The sequence below is a fragment of the Vipera berus genome, assembly GCF_964194415.1.
Source record: "Vipera berus genome assembly, chromosome: 3".
NCBI classification, from domain to species: Eukaryota; Metazoa; Chordata; class Lepidosauria; order Squamata; family Viperidae; genus Vipera; species Vipera berus.
In genome coordinates, this window is record NC_138204.1 from 107,914,005 (window position 1) to 107,930,520 (window position 16,516).

Consider the following 16,516-nt stretch of genomic DNA (forward strand, 5'->3'; position numbering starts at 1 on the left):
GCACAACTCTCCCAGAAATTACAAAGGTCCGGCCCCCACCACCTTGGCGCCGGCCCGGCTGAGCACTTGCTCAGTAGGAGGCAAGTGCACATGGGCTGGTGGAACCCAGCACCATTTGCATCTCATTAGTCTTCTGCGGCTCCAAAAAAAAAAGTGGAGGAGGAGGAGGTAGGAGGGAGTGAGGTGGGACGCGGGGGGGGAGGACGAGCAACACCCAGCCGGTGAGGGGGAGAGATGCCCAGGCAGGAAGGCAGACTTGAGGTAGCCAGAGAAAGAGCCACAGATGGCTCCTCTGCCGGGCTTCTTTCGCACACGGGCTCCTTTGCCGGGCACTGCTGAGAGTGAGCAGAGGCGCCCGGCCCGGATCCTGCAAGGCCCGGCTGAGATGCGCCCCCAGCAGCAGAGCCACTCCAGTTTCTCTGCCGGGCTTCTTTCACACACGGGCTCCTCTGCCGGGCTTCTTTCGCGTGCGAGCTACTTTGCCGGGGGCTGCTGAGGGCGAGCAGAGGCGCCCGGCCCGGATCCTGCAAGGCCCAGCCGAAACGCGCCCCCAGCAGCACCAAGCAAAGTAGCTCGCACGAGAAACAAGCCCAGCAGAGGAGCCCGTGTGTGAAAGAAGCCCGGCAGAGGAGCCGGAGTGGCTACGCTGCTGGGGGTGCATCTTGGCCGGGGCCTTCCAGGATCCGGGCCGGGCGCCTCTGCTCACCCTCAGCAGCGCCCAGCAAAGTAGCTCACATGCGAAACAAGCCAGGCAGAGGAGCCGGAGCAGCTCCACTGCTGGGGGCGCGTCTCGGCCGGGCCTTGCAGGATCCGGGCCGGGCGCCTCTGCTCGCTGCTCTGGCTCCTCACGCCCACTTGGTCACGCCCACCTGGTCATGCCCACCCGGCCCCCTGAGGGCAACCATAACGCTGATGTGGCCCTCAGTGAAATTGAGTTTGACACCCCTGCTCTATACCATTTCTGACAAGTGGCTGTCCAGTCTCTTCTTGAAAGCCTCCAGTGATAAAGCACCCACAACTTCTGAAAGCAAGCTGTTCCATTGGTTGATTGCTGTCAGAAAAATTCTCCTTATTTCTAGGTTGGATCTTTCCTTGATCAATTTCCATCCATTGTTCCTTGTCTGGCCTTCGGTTGGTTTGGAAAATAGGTTGTCCCCCTCCTCTCTGTGACAGCCCCTCAAATATTGGAAAATTGCTATTATGTCTCCCTGGTCCTTCTCTTCACTAGACTAGCCATGCCAAGTTCTTGTAATCATTCTTCATATGTTCTAGACTCCAGGCCCCTAATCATCTTTGTTGCTCTTCTCTGCACTCTTTCTAGAGTCTCAGCATCTTTTTTATAGTGTGGTGACCAGAACTGGATGCAGTATATTCTAGGTGTGGCCTTACTAAGGCTTTATAGAGCAGAACTAGTACCTCACATAATCTTGATTCAATCCTTCTGTTAACGCATGTTAGCATTGGATTGGTTTTTTTGGCTGCTGTCTCATACTGCTGGTTCATATTTAATTGATTGTCCACTGGGACTCCAGATCCCTCTCATGCTTACTGCTATTAAGTCAGCTTTCATGTGTCCTTTTGGTTTTTCTTGTCTAAGTCTAAGACCTTACTTTTCTCTACATTGAATTTCATTTTGTTAGATATGACCCAGTGTTCAAGTCTGTTGAGATTATTCTGGATCTTGAACCTATCATCTAGGGTGTTGAATATTCCTGCCAGCTTAGTATCATCTGCAAATTTGATAAGTTCCCCTTCTATTCCCTCATTTAAGTCATTTATGAAGATATTGAAGAGTACTGGCCTAAGATTGAACCTTGTGGTACCCCACTGCTTACTTTCCTCCATGTAGATCAGACATGTCAAACTTGCGATGTCACGTGATGTTACGCAACGTATCAGGACGGTTTTTCCATTGCCGGCAATGGGGTGGGCGCACCTTCCGGATGACGCGTCCGGCCTGCGGGCTGGCAGTTTGACATGCCTGATGTAGAAGTATCACGACCAATTTCATTTAGTCCCCCTCTTTCTTCAGTTGCTCCATTCATACTTGGTATTGCAGTTTCAGCAACCACATGAGTTTGCAAACTTGCAGTTCCTTTGAGTTGCTCAAAGTTGCTGTAGCAATCTTGGAGAAGAAATCCTATGACACATTTGCTTGATAGATTCAGAACTGGTTAGAATGAGAGACTGACAGAATAAATGAGAAATTGCATCTTATGGGTGGTAATGATACATTACGCATCTTAGTAAAAAAAAAAAGGCTTTACATCACAGGGAAAAAAGTGTTTCTGTACACAGGAGTTGTCCATACTGTAAGCCAAAGTTCCTTACTTTAGCCCAAAGCTTTATCCTGTGACCCTGCTAAACTCAAAAAGAGGAAGGAAGGAAGCATTGCTTAATTTTAAAGGTTTGTCTGCACAGACAAAGGGGTGTTTGTCTCTGTTCAGGAGAATGTGATGAATCATAATTCTCCATCTTCCCCGTTGCAGAGAAAGACACACTATTTGGGGGAGGGGGATTGTAAGGATGTATCTGTCTTGTGGGCCAGAGGTTACCATCTTTTTTCCCTTGAAAAGTAGGGTGAAAGAACAGTGATTAAGGATTTGCCCACCCTTGAACTATCCATGAAATAATATGTTCAGTTTATGGTGTCTTCCAAAAATTGCTGTTCATTCTCCCAGAAGCACTAATCTTAGAGAAAAAAATGAAGATAGAAATATTATTGTTATCACCAAGTGATAGTTCTGATTGAATCGATACTTTAATTATTGGTTCTTTCTTAAGGATCTAAGATGGCTAAAGATATCATAAGCGTATGTGCTATTTTAAGTAATGCAACATCTTGTAATTGATGAGATGAGATTCTGTCCATTCCTATTGTATTCAAATGCTTTTTCAGATATTTTGATACGGCATCAAAGGCATCTACCACTATTGACATTACTATTACTTTCTTTTTGCACATTCATTCAATCTTTATTTGAAGTTCCTTATATTCTTTCTCACCAATATCAGTTAACCATATTTGTTTCTTTGTAACTGTAGCCATATCTGGCTTCTTATTTATGGATGATGGTAAAGTCAGATTAGACTGGATTTGGCATTTTTAGCCACCTACTGAGTCCTTCCCAAGGGCCTGGGATAGTCAGATGTTGTTTGATCATGTTAAAGGTAACATCATAGGATGCTAGCTGTTTCAAGTAAAGCTGCCTTTTGCAATTCACTGATATAATTCTGTCAATGCTGGCGGTGTTCAAGTAGTTATACTTTGCAAAGTTCTATGTGAGTTTGTATAGGTAAATTGTATACCTAATGTAGGTACTATTAGCTGAATCTGCATACGACTACAGCCTTTATTTTCAACCTATTTTCTTTGAAACTGACAAAAATTGACTTTGTGCATGGTCCAATCCAGAGGGAGCCATCTGATGAAATGAGTGTATGCATGTTTCTGAAGTTCAACAGAAAGGCTTCATGAGCTTTTTCCAATAATTTTAAATCAACATTCTTGCTTGGAAGGAGAAAAAAATGGGATTCCATTCATATGTTTATTGATTGTTTTAAGCGTGATGTAAAATTATGTTTCCCAAATGCCTTTAAAAATACACTCAGCTCCTGATCAGAGCATAACTGGATAGTGCTTGATCTTACTAAAATTTCCTTATTTCAGGCATCTAGACAGCCCAGTAGATATAATGAGATTGCTTTCTAGTTAAAATCCTTGTTTGTGGATCTTGAGATGGAAGAGTTTTCTGAGATCCACCTCCTAGTAAGAGCTCCATTTTTGGTATTAGCATAATTTAAATTAACTTGATACTCTAACCAACATGCATGGTGACCTTCTATATTCTTATAACAGTAAATAATAGCAGTAAATTTAAGCATTCATTGATCTTTCTCTTTTTAAAATAAATAACAAGTTGCTCTCACTTCTGAGTTTGCAGTTTATCCTATTTTATTAATCCGATCAATGGTTTGATTTTGCATATTTTGCCAATCCAGTAAGAGACAGGGAGTTTTTTTATATTTTAGAAATGCCCCTTCTTTTTATCTGCTTTTGCTCACTGACCAATAAAAATGGGATGAGCTAATATGATGTTTTTCAGTGACTAGAGACTGGTTGGCATTTGTAAGTGCTTTTTTTCCTTCAGGATGGTGATGATGGAAATATTTCTTTTTAAAAATAAAAAGTGGTGTGTTTAGCTCAGTTAATGCACCTGTTTTCCTTGTTCTTTTGCTGCTGAATTTTGGTGGCATGATCTTGAGGATTACTGAATTAAAAAGGAAGCGATCTGCAGTCTACAAGTCATGGATTGGCCATTCCATCCAAGACGGAAGCATACTACCTGACTGGGCCATTTAAAGCTGTCCCTGTTTTTATTTTCTCACAAACATGGAGTTGTTTCCCCTCAATATGACAACAATAAATGAAGGCAGGAAAATAAGAAATTGATTCGGACATCTCATAATCCCACAATGAACCAAGCTGCCAAACAATTTTCTTTTGTACCAATCATTAAATCAAGTCTATAAGATATAGCCTTTTGCCTTTTGGAGAATACAGGTAGTTCTTGACTTAAACTATTCCTTTAGTGGCCTTTCGAAGTTACAATAGCACTGACTTATGACTAGTTTTCCCATTTACAACCATTGCAGTATGCCCATAGTCACGTGATCAAAATTCAGGAGCTTGGAAATGGTATATATTAACTGGTATATATTAACAACATACCAAAAAACCCCACTGCAAAATACATACTAGAAACAAAAATTAAAATAAACAAGAAAACGGTAAGAGAACTCCTGTCTGACCTTGATGAGTATAAATCACCAGGACCCGACAGATTACATCCCAGAGTTCTGAAGGAGATGTTATCTCAGAAACATTGCAACACATCTTTCATAAATCCTGAACCACCGGGGAAGTACCTGAGGATTGGAAAAGGGATGGTGTGGTTCCCATCTTCAAGAAAGGAAAAAAATGGACCCAGGAAATTACAGACCAATCAGTTTAACATCAATACCTGGGAAGATCCTAGAAAAGATAAAAAAAACCCAGATCTGCAAACAACTAGAAACAAACAGTGATAACTAGTAGCCAGCATGGGTTTGTTAAAAACAGATCATGCCAAACCAATCTTATCTCATTCTTCGATAAAGTGACTAAATTAGTAGACCAGTGAAATGCTGTGGTGGACGTAGTATACTTAGATTTCAGTAAGGCATTAGACAAAGTAGACCACAACCTACTCCTTGGTAAGCTAGAAAAAGGTGGAATAGACAACATCACCACCAGATGGATCTGTAGCTGGCTGGCAAACCGTACTCAATGAGTAGTCCTCAATGGCACTACATCCATATGGAGAGAGGTTAGCAGTGGGGTACCACAAGGTTCCGTCTTAGGCCCAGTTCTCTTCAATATCTTCATAAATGACTTAGATGAGGGAATTAAAGGGGAACATATCAAATTTGCAGATGACACCAAACTGTCAAGAGTAGCCAGAAGACAAACTCAGGATCCAAAAACTTGACAAACCTGAACAATGGGCCCTATCCAACAAAATGAGTTTCAATGTGGAGAAAAGCAAAATCTTACACTTAGGCAGGAAAAACCAAAGGCACAATACAGATTGTATGAGACCTGGCTCAAAAACAGTAACTGTGAGAAGGACCTTGGAGTCCTAGTGGATAATCACTTGACCATGAGCCAGCAGTGTGCAGCAGCAACCAAAAAAGCTAATATAATCCTGGGTTGTATAAACAGAGGCATAGAATCAAGATCACGCAAAGTTATTAGTACCATTTTACAAAGCCCTTGTAAGATCACACCTGGAATACTGCAGCCAATTTTGGTCACCAGATCACAAAAAAGATGTTGAGAGTTTGGAAATAATTCAGAGAAGAGCAACTAAGTTGATCAAAGGCCTGGAGGCTAAAACATATGAAGAACGGTTGCGGGACTTGGGTCTGGCTAGTCTAAAGAAAAGAAGAAATAGGGGAGACATGATAGCAGTATTCCAGTATCTGAGGGGTTGCCACAAGGCAGAGGGGGTCAGGTTGTTCACCAGAGCCCCAGAGGGAAGGACAAGAAACAGTGGTTGGAAATTGGTCAAGGAGAGAAGCAATCTGGAATTAAGGAGAAACTTCCCAACAGTGAGGTCAATCAACCAGTGGAACAGCTTACCCCCAGAAATAGTGGGCGCTCCATCACTGGAAATTTTTAAGAGATTAGATAATCACCTGTCTGAGATGGCATAGGTTCTCCTGCTTGAGCAGGGGGTTGGACTAGAAGACCTCCAAGGACCTTTCCAGCTCTATTCTATTCTAACTGTGGCAAAAACAAAGCAAAACTCACTTAACTTTCTTGGTTAGCAATGAAAAATTTAGGCTTGTTTATGGTCATAAGTTGAGGACTATATGCATGGCTATTTTGTAGCATTTTAATATGTGAAGAACTAGATGTTCGGCATTTCTATTCCATGAAGGTAATGACAGTATTTGCCCTTAGTCTCTTGTTATCTGAATACTAGCATGGCCTTAATGTTTTCAAATAGTGTGGCAATATTATCTAGTCACAAGATTTCCTTCTCTGATTTGCAACCGTACTATAAAGGGAGGCAACCCACTATTTCTTAAATGTGCTGGAGGTTTACGCAACTAAAATGTCAGAAAGTTTGCTGCACAGAAAAGACAAAGTCCTAACTATGTACAGGTTTCAGTTAGCTTCATCTAGCTATATAGATTTGACATGAAACTTCCTTTGACAATTCTGTGACAGATTTCCTTCTTTTCAGTGGCACAGTGTTTTGGGAAAAGAAATGTGTCACTTAGTTGGCTTCAGTCAGGCAGGGTTTGTGCTGCTTGTAGAAGCAATCAATGAAGGAAGAAAAGAGAAAAAAAGTTATTGGTTTATGACAGGGGTCTTCAAACTTGGCCCTTTTATGACTTGTAGACTTCAACTCCCAGAATTCCTCAGCCAGGCACGCTGGTCATAAAAGGGCCAAGTTTGAAGACCCCTGCTTTATGAGAAAGGATTGCTTGAAGTTGAGCGAGTTTACTTCTGCACTTAGTTCATATTTCAATTCTTGCTGTCAAAACCACAAGTTGTATAAATATGGCATAGAATAGAGGCAATGAATTTAAGTAGAGAAGCCCATCACCCAAATTCAGATTTGCTGTGAACTCTCTAGGATGGCAATACTGGCCTGCTTGAAAGCGTTGTTTAAGGATTAATGAGGTGAGGTAATTTAAGAGACAACATGATGCAGTCAGTAGATTAGGTTCAAATTCATTCTCTGATATAAGCTCACTGATCTGACTTACCTTATCTCACTTATTTGTTTTGAGGCAAAAAAAGAAGGGAACACACCTTGTACTTCTTAGATGAAAACTGTGATACAAACATAATTTGAAAGTAGATGAGGTATGCAGAACTACAGGAACTGTAATAAGTATGGAAGTCACTATGGGTAGCCTAAGTTAGTGAAAAGGTGACAGGGATCCAGTTATCTGGGGTGGAAATAATTTTTTCCATTGCATGGTGACTGAGTTCCTTTATTATTCTGATTAATGTCTGAAGGATATTTTTTGTCTGAAGCCATAAATTATTACCTACAAAATGAAAAGACTAGGTGGTTTATCAGCCTAAACCTACTAAAGACTTAATGTATGTGCAATCTAGATAGACTCTGAGAAAGTGGCTTAATTTCCAAATGAAACACCTTTAAGTTAGAAAAGTTTGTTCTTTCCCAGAGAAGTGGGAAGCTATAGATTTTAGTTTTCTTTTGGCTGAAACGTAGTGGACATTTGTGGATACTTATCTGTTAATCTATCTCACTGCAAAATGGAAATTTGGTTCCATTTACAAAATTAAATCCTAGTTATTTCCTGCTACAGTGGGAATGCTATCAACTTCCTTCTCTTCAATTTGCAGATAGAAAGTTATTTTTTTTTCTCATTCGCACTTGCACAAACATAGGCACACCCTACAAACCAAATATTGTGGCCTCAGAGCTCATCATATTGCCTGTTGGTAAGAGTAAGGAAGATGATCTTGATAGAGATAGGCACGAATCATGGCCTAGGGGCCTGAAACATTGTTAAAATCCAAAAAAGAGAAAACATTCAGGAGTGAATCAGGCAAATGCATCCCTATTTCATTTGATCCACAGATAGTCCTTGCCTTAAGACCACAACTGGGGCCAGAATTTCCATTGCTAAGCAAAGCACTTGATAAATTAGCCATGCCAAATTTTACAGCCTTTTTTTCCCCATGGTTGTTACATGAATTACTGCAGTTATTATATGTTCATTAAGTGAATCTGGCTTCCCTCACTGACTTTTCTTGTCAGAAGCGGGTTGGAAAAGTTGCAAACGGTGATCAAATGACCCTGGGATGCTGCAACCATCATAAATATATGCTTGTTGCCAAGAGCACAAATTTTGATGATGGACCATGGTGCTGCTGCAAAAATTGCAAGTGTGAGAACCAGTCATAAATAACGTTATTCAGTGCTGTTGTAATTTTGAAAGGTCACAAATGAATGGTTGAAAGTTGAACTCTATCTGTAGTAAGGAGGAGGAGGAACAAAATTTGCAAGTTTTTATTATTATAGCCAACATCAATAAAATTAGTGTTAGCCTTCCAGCAGAATTGATTTAGCCTTCTAGCCTTCCAGGACTAGTGTACTTAGTGGGGCTGACACCTGTTCAGAAAGCATTGCCATCTGTTCACTAAATAGAAGGTTTACAGAACAATTTGCTCCAAACTGACAACACATAATAGTATTCCTAGAAAAAACAGTAGCCAAATATTGAATAAGTGAGGCCTTCAATGGTACATCCCTGCTCTTAATGCTTTTTCTTGCTGGAGCTGAACAGCAAATGGTTCTAGTTAGAAGAAGAACTAGGAAGTGCTCAGACAAGATACTTTTTGGCATGATGGAAATAATAAATCCAACACATCATGGGGCTGGGACAATACTTGTTCCACATCAACCATTAATATTCCAGCATAGCATTGGCAATAGATGTTAACAAAGCTGTTTCCAGTTGCTTCTTATTTGATGTAATCCTTCCACCCTCTAGAGAACTCTCCCTAAACTCTTTCTACCCAAATACTCATTACGGTGTAAGAGTTTTCTGAATGTAAGAACAATGTGTGTGTGTAAATGTAATTGTCCCCATTTGTCTGTTTGTATAACTCTAAACGGAAGGACTATTTCATCTTTAATTGATCTGTAAGTCATTCTTACAGTTGAGTAAGCCTCAACAACACTTGGAGCCTTTCCAGATAAAGAATAGAATAAATGCAGTATGCAGTATGTCTAACCAGATTGCTCAAATGGCAATATTTCTGTAGCCTATCCATGACAGAGCAATACTTTTTTTCATCTTATCAGACCCATAGTCTACTTTTAAACCTATTCTGTTATGGAGGAATCACACTTTCCCCACATAATTTTATCATTTTCCATTCTCCACCCTTGACTCAGTTTTTCTTCTTCTTTAAAAAGAAATACATCTGTTATGTATTAAGCTTTATTGCAACACCTAAAGCTGTGTATAAGAGTCACCATCAGGAGGCATTGAAGTGTAACTGTTTTGGCGGGAAGCATTTCGGCGGGAAACAGAGGTTCAAACCGATTGGTTGGTTGAGTACCTGGCCAGGTGCTGGCCAGGTATATAAAGAGCACAGGTAGCCCCTATTCCCCAGTACAGTCCCTTCACCTAATAAAGAGCTGCTATGCTGTACTCATCATCTCGGCGTCCTTCCTGCTCTCCAGAACCCACTACACAATGACACCCATCCACCCATTACAAAAGAGAGTTAGGATGGGATCAGTTCTAAGGATCAGAGGAAGCCACTTATGGTCCTTAAACTTCCAGATGAAAACCAATAACAATTAAGGAATTCTATTTGCTAGAGGTAATTATTAAAATAGGGGTGTGTGGTGGCCTAGCAGTTAAGATAGCTTGTCAACCAGAAGGTCAGCAGTTCAAGACTCAAGCACCGCATGACGGGGTGAGCTCCCATTACTTGCTCCAGCTCCTGCCCAACTAGCAGTTCAAAAGCATGCAAATGGAAGTAGATAAATAGATACCACTTTGGCGGGAAGGTAACAGAGTTCCATGCTCCTTGATGGATAGTCATGCTGGCCACATGACCACGGAAGTGTCTTTGGACAATGCTAGCTCCCTTGGCTGAGAAATTGAGATGAGCACTGTCCCCTAGAATCACAAATGAATGGACCTTTTTACTTTAATTATTAAAACAGATAAACAACTTGGGCAGAATTAAGAAATAGTTGGTCAGTCAATGCATCTTTCTAATCTTGACAGTATTTTCCAATAGGCAATTTTTAAAATGTCTTTTCCATACATTTTCAAAATCAACAATCACAGATTTAATATTACCCAGAAGATGAACAATTTCCTACTAAGCCAGTTTTTTTTAAAGGAAGAAATACCTACATCTGGATAAATAGGTGTTACCTACAGATATAGTAGCTTGCTTGAAACAATTTTACAAAGAATCCTCTGTTTAGAAAGTGGTTTCATTTGAGTCAGTTTCGGTGATTTTACTTCCCCCTGAGAGCTGGTCTGCTGCAGTTGCTGCTTCAGTGAGGACTGAAGACACTTCCTGCCTGATATGTTTGCGACATGCAAAGCTTTCTGAAAAAATACCAAAACTGGAAGCAAAGAGGCTGTTCTGGTTGAATCAGAAAAAGACTGAACAAGTTAGGAGTGAAGGAGAGAAGCAAGATAAACCCAAGGCTGCTCCTGAATCACCTAAGGATTTTGGTTTTACCATGTCACTTGTAGAGACCACCCGGCTTTGGAGCGAAGGTGTATTGGCTGCTGATCGCAAGGACTGGGTGGCAGCCCTTGAAGCCTTCATGTCTGTTCAGAATCCTTCTTCCAAAATCTACTTTAACATTGGCTGCATCCACCTGATCATGAAGAATTTGGAAGAGGCACAAAAGGTGAGTGGCTGGATTTTAAAATTGTCATTGGCAGTGGCTGAACAAAGCATTCATGATCACCTATCAGATAAAAATACCAACTTCTGATACAGGTTGCATAACTGATCGCTTTAAAAAAATTAACCATACTCGTAAAATAATAATTTGGCAGCCAAATATTAAGAACTGCCAGGTGTGTGTGTGTATATATATATATGTGTGTGTGTGTGTGTGTGTGTGTATATGTGTATATATATATGTGTGTGTGTGTGTATATATATATATGTGTGTGTATATATATATATATATAGTTTTGTGTATATATATATATGTGTGTGTGTATATATATATATGTGTGTGTGTATATATATATATGTGTATATATATATATATATATATATATATATATATATATATATATATATATATATATATATATATATATATATATATATATATATATATATATATATATATATATATATATATATATATATATATATATATAAAAGGTAAAGGTAAAGGTTCCCCCGCACATGCGTGCTAGTAGTTTCCGACTCTAGGGGCCGGTGCTCATCTCCGTTTCAAAGCCGAAGAGCCAGCGCTTGTCCGAGGACGTCTCCGTGGTCATGTGGCCGGCATGACTACACGCCAAAGGCGCACGGAACGCTGTTACCTTCCCACCGGAGTGGTCCCTATTTTTCTACTTGCATTTTTATGTGCTTTCAAACTGCTAGGTTGGCAGAAGCTGGGACGAGTAACAGGCGCTCACTCTGTTACGCGGCACTCATATATATATATATATAGTTGTTGTTGTTAGCTGCGAAATCATGTCTGACTCGCAACCCTATGGACAATGTTCCTCCAGGCCTTCCTATCCTCTACCATCTTCTGGAGTCCATTTAAGCTCACGCCTACCACTTCAGTGACTCCATCCAGCCACCTCATTATCTGTTGTCCCTTTCTTCTATTGCCCTCAATCTTTCCCAGCATTAGGCTCTTCTCCAGTGAGTCCTTCCTTCTCATTAGGTGGCCAAAGTATTTGAGTTTTAGTTTTAGGACTGTCCGGTTTGATTGCCTTGCAGTCGAAGGGACTCGCAGGAGTCTTCTCCAGCACCACAGTTCAAAGGCTTCAATTCTTTGGCACTCAGCCTTTTTTATGGTCCAACTTTCACTGCCATACTTTGCAACTGTAAAGACCATAGCCCTGACTATACTTTTGTTGACAGGGTGATGTCTCTGCTTTTTAGTGTGCTGTCTAGATTTGCCATGGCTTTCCTCCCGAGGAGCAAGCATCTTTTAATTTCTTGGCTACAGTCCCCATCTGCAGTGACCTTGCAGCCAAGGAAAATAAAATCTGTCACTATCTCCATTTCTTCCCCATCTATTTGCCAGGAACTGAGAGGGCCAGATGCCACGATCTTGGTTTTCTTAATGTTAAGTTTCAACCCAACTTTTGCACTCTCCTTCTTCACCCGCAACAAGAGGCTCTTTAGCTCTTCTTCACTTTCTGCATATCTTAAAAAGGTAAAGGTAAAGGTTCCCCCGCACATGCGTGCTAGTCGTTTCCGACTCTAGGGGCCGGTGCTCATCTCCGTTTCATAGCCGAAGAGCCAGCGTTTGTCCGAGGACGTCTCCGTGGTCATGTGGCCGGCATGACTAGACGCCAAAGGCGCACGGAACGCTGTTACCTTCCCACCATAGTGGTCCCTATTTTTCTACTTGCATTTTTATGTGCTTTCGAACTGCTAGGTGGGCAGAAGCTGGGACGAGTAACAGGCGCTCACTCTGTTACGCGGCACTCGGGATTCGACCTATACTTCTTATACCTATACTTCTTATACCTATACTTCTTATACCTATACTTCTTAGGCGTTTTCTGACAACAACAAACCACAAACGTGTATTTGCATTTGCATAACTACCGTTATGGGATTTTTTATGGTGGTATTATGAAATACCAGACGGGGAGTGTTCTGCCACCACGTGGCTGGGTGGAGAAATCACAATGTGGGCAGTCAGACCCTCCTACTATATGATGTATTTCCTTTCCCCTCCCCTTTCTGGGATGGACTTCCTCCTCCTTCTTCCCTAGTGAGCCATGCTTCATTAGCAGAAAACATGGGGTCCCAATATGCAGACCCTGGGAGCATTATAATCTTCTAACCTTGGAGACACCTCGGGAATATCTTGGAAATGCTGTACAACGTCATCTGAATTGCAATAAAGGTATTTCTATATAAAAGGTGTTTCTACGAGTTTAAACGAAAATCTTAATTCCAACTTTTGATTCATCTAGCCCTGCCTTTCTCATGATGTGCTCTGCATATAGGTTAAATAGGCAGGGTGACAGTATACAGCCTTGCCAGACTCCTTTCCCAATTTTGAACCAATCAGTGGTTCCGTGTCCGGTTCTCACTGTTGCTTCTTGGCCCACATATAGATTTCTCAAGAGAGAAATAAGATGGTCTGGTACGCCCATCTCTTTAAGAACTTGCCACAGTTTGTTGTGATCCACACAATCAAAAGCTTTAGCATAGTCAATGAAGCAGAAGTAGATGTTTTTCTGGAACTCTCTAGCTTTCTCCATGATCCAGCGTATGTTGGCAATTTGATCTCTAGTTCCTCTGCCTCTTCGAAATTCTGCCTGTACTTCTGGTAGTTCTCGATCCACATACTGCTGGAGTCTAGCTTGTAGGATTTTAAGCATAACTTTACTAGCATGAGAAATGAGTGCAATTGAACATTCTTTGGCACTGCCTTTCTTTGGAATTGGAATGTAAACTGATCTTTTCCAATCCTGTGACCACTGTTGAGTTTTCCAAATTTGCTGGCAAATTGAGTGTAGCACTTTTACTGCATCGTCTGCCTTGGTTTGCCTTGGATTCGAACTAAGATCATTCTGTCATTTTGAGGATTATATCCCAGTATTGCTTTTCCTACTCTTTTATTGACTATGAAGGCTACTCCATTTCTTCTGAGGGATTCTTCCCCGCAGTAGTATTACTGATGGTCATCTGAATTAAATTCACCCATTCCTGTCCATTTTAGTTCGCTGATACCTAAGATGTCGATGTTCAGTCTTGTCATCTCTTGTTTGACCACGTCCAGCTTTCCTTGATTCATGGATCTTACATTCCAGGTTCCTATGGAGAAAAAATCTTTACAGCATCGTACTTTCCTTTCACCACGACACATCCATAGCTGAGCAACCTTTCGGCTTTGGCCCAGTCGCTTCATTCTTTCTGGCGCTACTAGTACAAGCCCTCTGCTCTTCCCCAGTAGCATATTGGACGCCTTCTGACCTGAGGGGCTTATCCTCCAGCGTCATATCGTTTTGCCTTTTGGTACTGTCCATAGGGTTTTCATGGCAAAGATACTGGAGTGGGTTGCCATTTCCTTCTCCAGTGGATCACGTTTTGTCAGAACTCTCTACTATGACCTTTCCGTCTTGGGTGGCCCTGCACCAGGCATGTTAATGCTAGAAAAGAATACTCAAACACCGGGATAACGTCAAAACTAAACAGTTTAATATACTTAGCTTTTGTTGGCCAATTGCCAACGTCGTCAGAGTAAAATTGGCAGAGATGAGGGAACATGTTTATATTGCCGGTGTTTTTTGCTCTCTGCTCATAAAGCGAGTCACAGGTCTGTTCACCTCAGCTGCCCATATTGTCCTGAGCTGCCCCGCACTCACTCTCGTCCATGTGTTCTCAGGTTGAATTCATTGTGCCCTTCTTGTAAAGTGCTAATGTGTCTGAGCGCCTGTTGTTAAGGGCGGATTGTGAGGTGCCGCGATTGGCCCTCCCGTCGTCACACATGCCTCCATGCTAGGTGTCTTAGGGGTTTTTCCTCCCCCCCCTTTTTACCAGTTGCGATGCACTGGCACCGTGCAGCCAAGGGGTCCTGGTCCTGCCTTGAAGGCACCCTCCATAAGTGCTTGCGTTGCTTGCGTTCATCTTCCCAGTTCCTCAGTGCCTGATGGGCAGGGAGCAGATCTATACGGCGGTTGATTGTAACTTGTCCAAAAACCAAGCTTCTTTGAACAGTTGGCCACCCTTGGTGCTGTCCTGGGCAATGGCCTCAGCCCCCATCAAGTCAAAAGTATGGTTATGACTGGCCATGTGCGCCTACACCTGTTGTTCTTGCCGTCTGATGGCAAGCTCATACTCAAGCATCCTAGTTCTCAGCCGTTTTGCTGTCTCCCCTACATAGTTACAATGACAATCCTCACATCTCACCCTGTATATCACTGAGGATCTTTCCTCATTGGGGAGTGGGTCCTTTGGATGCATTACCCTGGCACACAGGGCTTGGTCAGGTTTATGGGCAATACTGAAGTTATAGGGAGCTAATATCCACGCCGTGGCTTCAGATACGCCATTGATATACGGCAGTGTCTTCAGTCCTCACTGAAGCAGCAATTGCAGCAGATCACCCCTCAAGGGGAAGTAAAATCACCAACACTGACTCAAATGAAACCGCTTTCTAAACAGAGGATTCTTTGTCTAATTGTTTCAAGCAAGCTACTATATCTGTAGGTATCACCTATTTATCCAGATGTAGGTATTTCTTCCTTTAAAAAAAACTGGCTTAGGTGAATCTTTGTTAGGCAACCAAGTCTAAGAGGATTCAAAATGATGAATTTATACATTGTGTGGCACAGTCCTGAACTAAATATATGGCAAGACTCATAGATATTGTATGTTGATCATAAACTTGCAATCCAGGAATCATAAGCTAAACATATAGTAGATCAGAGTTCCCCAACCTTTCTGGCTTTGTGGACCAGCATGGGGTGGAGGGGAGAGGGGATAGTTTATTGAAAGTGGTGAGCAAGCGCACGTGTGTGTAGCTCCATTTGCAAGAAATGGCAGCCTTGTACTCCTGCTGCTCACTCAAATGGAGCACATGGACACACACTTGCCTACTGCTCACACAGGGGGGATGCACATACACGAGCCACTTCAGATGGCCCAGTTTTGAACAGCTTACGGCCCGATAGTGCCCCATGGCCTGGGGGTTGGGGATCCCTGTAGTAGATGTTATGGATGCACTTACATGACCACAATAATGTCTATGTATTATGTCTGTTTCCTCCAGGCCTTTAAAAGAAGCACAAACCATGACAAGCACTTAGCGGTGGCCTATTTTCAGCAAGGAATTGTGGCTTACCAAATGGAAAAGTGAGCTAGAACATTATAATATCTTCCAGAAATAATGGGTTATTACACTGATTTGTTACAGTAACCAGTTCTGCCATTTCCTGCTTGGCCAACCTTTGTGTGACTTGGGCATACAAATTCATTTTTAGTTTAAAAATGAAAAGAGGTTTTAGAATTATGTACCAGTAAAAAGAAAAGTAGACAATGGAATTTCCCCTTCTGTCCCTAATTATAATAACAGCAGTGGTAATCACATGGCTCTTAGTCATATGCCATTAGTGAAAAAATTACACATGAAAAGTTCAAGATTTAACAATTGGAGGACCTAGAAATTCACAAGGGAAGGATGCAAGAGATAGTAACAAAGATACAAAGAAGAAGAAATGC

At 41.7% G+C, this 16,516-nt stretch overlaps 1 protein-coding gene across 2 annotated transcripts in view; it reads left to right on the forward strand.

Annotated features, from left to right (window-relative positions):
- The first annotated feature begins 10,704 nt into the window (after positions 1–10,704).
- The window catches only part of NCF2 (neutrophil cytosolic factor 2), a 31,878-nt gene continuing 26,066 nt past the window's right edge, over positions 10,705–16,516 (forward strand). Inside the window, exons 1-2 of one of the 2 annotated variants that reach the window (XM_081323236.1) lie at positions 10,705–10,985; positions 16,068–16,150. In XM_081323236.1, the coding sequence (XP_081179362.1) occupies positions 10,812–10,985; positions 16,068–16,150 (257 nt within the window). In that variant the 5' untranslated portion in view covers positions 10,705–10,811. The remainder of the gene's footprint in view (positions 10,986–16,067; positions 16,151–16,516) is intronic. The other variant, XM_081323237.1, reaches the window with a different exon arrangement.